The sequence below is a fragment of the Trachemys scripta genome, chromosome 7 (genome assembly GCF_013100865.1).
Source record: "Trachemys scripta elegans isolate TJP31775 chromosome 7, CAS_Tse_1.0, whole genome shotgun sequence".
NCBI classification, from domain to species: domain Eukaryota; kingdom Metazoa; phylum Chordata; order Testudines; family Emydidae; genus Trachemys; species Trachemys scripta.
The window spans coordinates 123,552,289-123,560,310 of record NC_048304.1 but is presented as its reverse complement, the minus strand read 5'-3'; the positions used below and the strand labels follow the sequence as shown (position 1 = coordinate 123,560,310).

The 8,022-nt window shown below is 55.3% G+C and overlaps 1 protein-coding gene across 1 annotated transcript in view; it reads left to right on the top strand.

The window, feature by feature from the left end:
* Positions 1 to 4,109, top strand: part of LOC117880899 (proton channel OTOP2-like) — a 12,557-nt gene extending 8,448 nt beyond the window's left edge. The window contains exons 6-7 of the mRNA XM_034777480.1: positions 381 to 1,351; positions 3,900 to 4,109. Coding sequence (XP_034633371.1) covers positions 381 to 1,351; positions 3,900 to 4,073 — 1,145 coding nt within the window. The 3' untranslated portion in view covers positions 4,074 to 4,109. The remainder of the gene's footprint in view (positions 1 to 380; positions 1,352 to 3,899) is intronic.
* The last annotated feature ends 3,913 nt before the right edge of the window (positions 4,110 to 8,022 follow it).

Below are 8,022 nucleotides of genomic sequence, written 5' to 3'. Positions count from 1 at the left end.
CCCCCCCCCCCGCACAGCCCCGTCCCCCCTCCCCTAGCCACAGCCTTCCCCTCACCCCCCAGCACAGCCCCTACCCCCCTGCACAACCTCCCTGGACAGCCTCCCTCATCCTCCCCCATGCACAGCCCCATTCCCCCCTCACCTAGCCACAGCCCCGCCCAGCCCTGTCCCCCCTCCCCTAGGTACAGCCCCTCCCCCCCACAGCCCTGTCCCCCCACCCCTAGGCACAGCCTCCCACAGACAGCCTTGCCCTCCAATCCCTATGCACAGCCCCGCCCCCAGCCTCTCCCATGCACAGCTCTTCCCCCATCCAGTCCCTCTCCCTCCATGCTGCCCCACTCCCAGGCTGGCGCTGAGTGACACCCCCTCACCCCCTGCAGGGAGTTCGCCCACCAACAGCTGCTCGTGCGCCACCAGCCTGTGCCACATCTTCTCCGAGGGCGCCGCCTACCTGCACCCCTTCAACATCGAGTTCAGCCTTTTTTCCTCTACCATGCTCTACGTGGTGTGGAAGAACACGGGGCAGGCGGCCTGCCGCCGGCAGCCCCGCCCGCGCCCCCGGGGCCGCTTCCACCTCAGCGGGGCCTTCGTGGGACTGGTGCTGGGGGCGCTGGCCATTTCGGCCACCTTCGGGGTGATGATCTCCTTCGGGGTGCTGGCCAAGGCCCCCGAGACAGTCCCCGAGGCCCTGCGGACCTACTACATCTTCAACTCGGTGCTGCTCTCCGCCATGTTCCTGGCCTCGCTGGTCGGCATCGCTGCCTACCGGCTCCAGAGAGACCCGGCCTCCACCGACTGCTCCAAGAGCGTGGTGCGGAGCCTGGACGTCACCCTCTTGCTGGGCAGCTCCTGCGGGCCCCTGATGGTCTCCGTCTTCTCCCTGGTGGCCATCTTCTTCCTGCACATCAACGGCAGCCTCCACCTCCTGGACCTCTGCTTCTCCCTCTGCAAGACCATCCAAGTGTTGGGCCAGAACCTCTTCATCACCGAAGCCCTTTACTCCAGGCCCGCCCACCGGCCAGACGCCCCCGACAGCCCCCCGGGCAACGAATGGGTCTTCTCCATCTCCGGAGGCCCTGCCGAAGAGCCGGTCCAGCAGGACGAGGCTGCCCGCCGTGAGAGTAACTGCACCATCTGCCCGGCCAGCCGCCACATGCCAGCCAGGATGGTGGCCCAGCTGGAGGAGCAGGTGCCAGGGTGCTGGCTGGCCTGCAGCGGCAGCAATGACTCCCTTGCCAAGATCTCCGCCGGGGGCCTGCAGTCTCGGCCCAGCGGGGAGCCGGAACGCATCAGCATCCGGAGGAAGATCCTGCAGAACATCTCCATCCTCCTCATCTTCTACAACATCTCGGTGAGCTGGCTCATGGTACCTGACTGTCCGGCCCCGGGGCTCTAGCTTCCCATGGGGAGCACTGGAGGCTGACGGCCGCACCCCCGGCTGGTGTCAATCGCCGTCACTCCACCGAGCCATCACCAGCTGAGGATCTGAGCTCAGGTCTTCGGTCTATCTTCCGAGTGGGAGCTGTGCAGTCAGCGCCAGAGCGAGCTTCATCCGTACAGCCCTGCTGGGGGGACCCTGGCCAGGGACGAGATGGGGGCTCAGTGTCACAACCCCATTCAGCCCTTTGAGGCTGCCAGCAAGGGGACAGTAGGAGACAGAAGAGTTGTCATAGAATCATAGAATATCAGGGTTGGAAGGGACCTCAGGAGGTATCTAGTCCAACCCCCTGATCAAAGTAGGACCAACCCCAATTAAATCATCCCAGCCAGGGCTTTGTCAAACCTGACCTTAAAAACCTCTAAGGAAGGAGATTCCACCACCTCCCTAGGTAACCCATTCCAGTGCTTCACCACGCTCCTAGTGAAATAGTGTTTCCTAATATCCAACCTAAACCTCCCCCACTGCAACTTGAGACCATTACTCCTTGTTCTGTCATCTGGTACCACTGAGAACAGTCTAGATCCATCCTCTTTGGAACCCCCCTTTCAGGTAATTGAAAGCAGCTATCAAATCCCCCCTCACTCTTCTCTTCTGCAGACTAAACAATCCCAGTTCCCTCAGCCTCTCCTCATAAGTCATGTGCTCCATCCCCCTAATCATTTTTGTTGCCCTCCGCTGGACTCTTTCCAATTTTTCCACATCCTTCTTGTAGTGTGGGGCCCAAAACTGGACACAGTACTCCAGATGAGGCCTCACCAATGTCGAATAGAGGGGAATGATCACGTCCCTCGATCTGCTGGCAATGCCCCTACTTATACAGCCCAAAATGCCATTAGCCTTCTTGGCAACAAGGGCACACTATTGACTCATATCCAGCTTCTCGTCCACTGTAACCCCTAGGTCCTTTTCTGCATAACTGCTGCCTAGCCACTCGGTCCCTAGTCTGTAGCAGTGCATGGGATTCTTCTGTCCTAAGTGCAGGACTCTGCCCTTGTCCTTGTTGAACCTCATCAGGTTTCTTTTGACCCAACCTATGGCGCTGAGCTGATTTGCACCGGTTGAGGATCTGGCCCTGGCACATTGACAGTGAATGGACTTTAAACCTCCAAACTGCTTCCCACCATTTCAGTGGTTTGAGGTGCTGCAGGTCTCCTAGTCAGTTTCTCTCAGGTGAGGCCATTGTGTTTGGGTGGCCGGTGGGGCTGGGAGATGCCAGCTTCCCTCTCCCTGCACTGCCCGTGCCTTGTAAGGGCCCCCAGGCCTGCGCGGAGATCACAGGAGCTTCACCCCCCTCCTCCCCGACGCTCTGCCCAGTGAATAAGACTCCGTGTGGGGGAGGGTTTAGGGGATGGTGTGAGCCCTTTGTCTGCTAGGGCGAAGAGCCCGGTATCAGATCCGTATTCCCCATGTCGGTGCGTACAGGCCATGATCAGTCACCCCTTCCCCTGATCTGTGTTCAGCAGAGGCTCTCACTCTAAGGATGGATGGACTCAGCCCACGCAGATCAGAGATCGCTGTGTCCAGGGTGATGGCAGCAGTGCCCGATGGTACCCGTCCTATCCCTGGCAGAGCCCTGGCGCTGCCCTTCATCTCCTCATGGTGCCTGGGAGGGACAACCCAGCATCCCACCCCTCCTCTCACACACTGCCGCCTTGAGCACACTCGCCACCCACCCTCCTCCTGGGCTGGGCGCAGGAAAGGGGCGAATGAGACTGGTTGTCAGCAAACAGTGCTATGGAGAGATCCCCGTGTGGGGAGTCACGGTGCCCAGCCAGATCTATGGGCTCTGCGCCAATACAAATCTGTCCTTATAATCACTGGGCAAAGTCCAAGGGCCCCCCATCATGTAAGGGGGTTCCCCCATCATGTAATGCAGTCTGTCCTCTGGCCCAATGCAGGATTGTTCCTGGCAGGGTCCCTCCGCATGGGTCCCCCTCACCAGCACCCTCGCTATGAAGCTGGGACCCCCTACACACCCCATAGATTCTGGCAGGCCCCAGTCAAGCCCTGTCCCCACATTGCTGGCAGTGCATGGCATGGGGATATGCGCTAAGCACCATCCGCTCTGCGCTGGTCCTGCCGGCGGGGGGTGAAATCTGTGCAGCGCTCAGGCTGGGAGAGCCAGTGTCCCCCCGGGGGCTTTTCATTGCTGGGCGGAACGGAGCGTGGCCCAACAGGGACCGAAAGGCATCACTGCTGGGTTGATGCTCAGTGGCTGATGATGTGCAATGAGTTGGTGATTCTCAGCCCCGTTCCCAATGGATGGACACACCCCGGAGGAATGCACGAGGCCTGGCCCTGCCTTGGTGACAGGTTCAACGGGGCGGGGAGCGAATGGGTTCGCTAGGCATCGGGCCCTGCACATCTGAGTCCATCCAGGAGGTGGCCGTGATGGACACAGGGTCCAGCCCGGCCCACGACCCTTTGCGGCTGACGCCTGCCCCCTTTGCTTTACTAGGTGTGGATTCTCTATGCCTACGGGACGCGCCCGCACCTGGTGAGCCAGATCGAGCAGGCCTTCTACGGCTTCACCCTCTGGGTCATCATTGTCAAGATCTCCCTGCCGCTGGGCATCTTCTACCGCATGCACTCGGTGGCCAGCCTCTTCGAGGTGTACTGCAAAACCTGCTGAGCGCCAGCCGGGGGTGGACCCAGCTCTGCTGGGCAGAGGCAGTGCTGGCGGGAGCTGCCCGGGGCAGGCGGCGGGGAGAGGGGCAGGCGGGGATGACCGCTGCACAGAGAGTCGGTGTGGCACCTACACGCACGCACAAACACCCTCTGCTTCACACACACACATTCCCACGCATGCACACGCAACGCTGGCTACGCAGACTCACACCCCGTCCGTCGCACAGATCCGTGGGCACACATACACATACCGACTGCGTGCACACAGGCACCCCCTGTCCTTCAGACATTGCACACACATGTACGTACACACCCCTAAATGATACACCCCCCACACACAAACCCTACCGTTTATACACAAAGTAACACACGTTGCCACGTGCACACACACCCTCTGACTTGTGCTCACAAACACACAGTCTGATAGGTGTGGCCCTACCCTGACCCACCTGCACAGTTCTGTGTGTGCACCCATCACATTCCCAGGACACTCTCCCATATACACACTGTTGTGTGCACCCGTCCCTCCCCCACACACGCTTCACACTATCAATAGTGATTAATCACACTGCTCATCTAGAGAACTTTCCATCTGCAGATTTCAACACACTTTAAAACCTGCCAGGAATTTAGCCTCACAACTCCCGTGCGGGGTGGCTTTATGTTATCACCCTCCTTAGACAGACAGGGAAACCGAGTCACATCATGTGACTTGCGGCAGAGAAGGGCGTAGCGTCAGCCTCAATAAATCACCCCCTTTATATTGACTGCAGCTAAGACTCAGCTCTCCTAGGGCACGAGAGACCCGCTGTAATACTAAGCACCTGCTGTGTTTGTACTCTGACTCTCGACAATCTTTTGGGTTATTTTAAGGGGGGCATAATAGCGACTTTATGTCTCTCCAGCTCTCTTCATCCTGAGTGCTAGGAGTTGCACTAGACTGGAACCTGAAGGAGCTGGCCTGATTAATCTCACACTGGAAATGCAGCTGCCTCTGGGGTGGAACCCAGCAGCCACTTCTGTACCGGCAGCTCCAAGCAACAGGCTTTAGGAGACAAAGAACACACCAGATTAATCCCTGATCTAACTCCCCGGAGGTTAATGATTTAGACTGGTGCCCCTAATTATTTTTTAATCAATATTTGTAGCGAGGAAAATACCGAAAAATATCCCCTGGGAGGGGACTTAAGGGAAACGTCATGATTTTATTTGAATGACTTGGTTATAGTGCAAGTGTTAGACCAAGGCACCAGAGCCCTAGGGGAAATCTGTCTTTTCTTAGTAGCAAATTCAGCTGATGATTATATTAAAGTCTATTTTAAAAGAATCATCCACGTGTGATTGTACAACAATTCGAAGCACATTCAGGCCGTCTTGCTATCTCATGGCTCAAGAACAGGCCCTTTGACCAGGCCTCATTTTCATACTTTTGGAAATCCCAGTTTGGTTTGCCTTGCTGTTTTATAATCGCCCTGAGGAAAGTTGTAACTGAAATGTACCTGGATACCCAATTATTACCTTCTGTTGCATTCCAGTGTGCTTTGTTACTGTAATGTCGCCGGGGTCAATGCTGAGCTGTGCACGCAGGTTTGTTATCAGAGGCAGAGGTGAAAGTAAGCCGGTACGGTACGGTACGGTACGGCGTACCACCAAGAGCCAGTACACGGCTGACTGTAGTGGCAGAGGGCAGCTTCCCCAGGCCGGCAATTTAAAAGGGCCCTGGGCTCCAGGCAGCGGCCCGCATCCCTGGCCCTTTAAATTGCCGACAGAACCCTGGGGCTCCTGGCTGCAGCTACCACTACGATGGGGCTCTGGCAGTGATTTAAAGGGCCCGGGGCTCCCAGCCACCGCTACCGCAGCCAGAGCCCCGGGCCCTTTAAATCGAGGATTTAAAGTCCCCGCCTCTTCTGGTCGAGGCCACGCCCCCTTTGAGTTGAGGCCCCGCCCCCCCGCTCAGGACCCCAGCCCTGCGTCCCAGTAAGTCCTTTAAGTTACTTTCACCCTGATCGTAGGGCTCACAAGTATCAGGCTAAGGAGGCTGCTTTGTTATTGTAGGGTTGCTCACAAATATCTCAGCTGCACATGCGAGTTTGCTTCCCTGGCACCGCACTGCTTGTGAGGGCCATGCTGGCAAGACGGCTTTGTTATTGTAGGGTTGCTGACTGTTATCTAGTTGTTAAGAAGGGGGGAAAGGCAACGCCCCGACATTCTGAGAAAAACTTGTCCTTGTAATTCTGGGAACTTTGCAAACAGTTGGAAGGAGCAAAGGGACAAATAGTGCAAAGGTTGGCCCCTGAGTCCTGCCCTGCCCCCTTTACTTCCATTGACATGGAAAGCAGAATTACGAGACGCAAGGCTGCTCGGTTCAGAGACAGCAACACGGTTTTCCAATCAGACTGGTTCCAGCCAACACTTTCTCACTGTACAATGCCAAGGGGCTAACCCAGGGATTCCTGCGCTCTGGGAATGAAATTGCTGCGCCGTCTCGACTGTATTGTAAGAAGTCTGTGATCATGACGGATTTTATGGTTGTCACTTGCGTTCGTTCTCGAGCAGTGGCTCTCAACCAGGGGTACACAGAGGTCTTCAAGAGGGGACATCAACTCATCAGGAGCGTTGCCTAGTTTTATAACAGGCTACAGAAAAAGCACCAGCGAAGTCAGTACAAACTAAAATGTCATCCAGACAATGACTTGTTCATCCTGCTCTATATACTAGACACTGAAATGTCAGTACAATATTTATATTCCAATTCATTTATTTTATAATTATACGGTAGAAATGGAAACGTCAGCAATTTGTCAGTAATCGTGTGCTGTTGCACTTGTGTATTTTTCTGTCTGATTTTGTAAGCAAGTAGTTTTTAAGTGAGGTGAAATTTGGGGGTACGCAAGACAAATCAGACTCCAGAAAGGGGGACAGTAGACTGGAAAAGGTGAGAGCCACTGCTCTAGAGAAATGATGATATGATATTATTTATTTGTATTTGATGGAAGGAAAGATAGTCTGACGGTTAAAGCACAGGCCTGGAGATCTGGATATAATTCCTGCTTCTGACCTGATGTGTTACTTTAGGCAGGTTGCATAACTTCTTGGTGCCTCAGTTTCCCCATCTGTGCAAAGGGGGTAATGCTATTTCCCTATCTCCCAGGGGAGTTGGGAAGATAAAATCCATTCATGACTGTGAGGTGCTCAGTCACTGTGGTGACTGGGACTATATCAATAGGACAAATTTTTGATAGAAAGTAAAATTTTAGGTTCAAGTTTTCATTGGATCATTATAAATAAGGGGGAGGAAAAAACTATGAGAAACTGATTAGTAAAGTGGGTTCTCAATCTTCATGCTTCATGGTACACACCAGCTGTGGTCAGGAAGAAATTGCCCCGTGGGATATTACTTAGACAGTTGTGTTGGTTTTATGCTTTTCTCCAAAGCACCAATCAGAAACAGGGTGCTCCCTGACCTGAGAAGCCCTGTGACAATTAACAACAGACAGACAGCCATGACTCTGGCTCAGCCCCGCATCTTGAAGGGCATTTGCTTTGCTTGTATGTGAATTAAGTTTCCACCTGACTCCTTTGCTCCTTGGCAGAGTTTGGTGCAAAAGGAGCCGATTCTGCCGGCCTGGGTAGAGGGTGCTCTGCTACTCCTAAATCAGTGGGGCTACGTGAGGAGCCAGGTGCCTTTCCATGGGAGTGGGGCGGGGTGGCAGGTTGCCGATGGCTTTACCAAGATCCTGGCTGTTCCAAACGGCGCAGATCAGCTCTGCTCCAGGCAGATCTTATACCCGTCATCCCCCACCCGGCAGCTCCTCTCCCCAGGGTATCCAATACCTGGCAGGTGCGTATCACCTGAAACCGGCCTGGTATCAAATTCGCCTCCTGGTGACAGTCACGGCCATCCCAGCAGTGAGGGAACCGCACCATCCGATGGGCAGACACCGCTTCCCCAG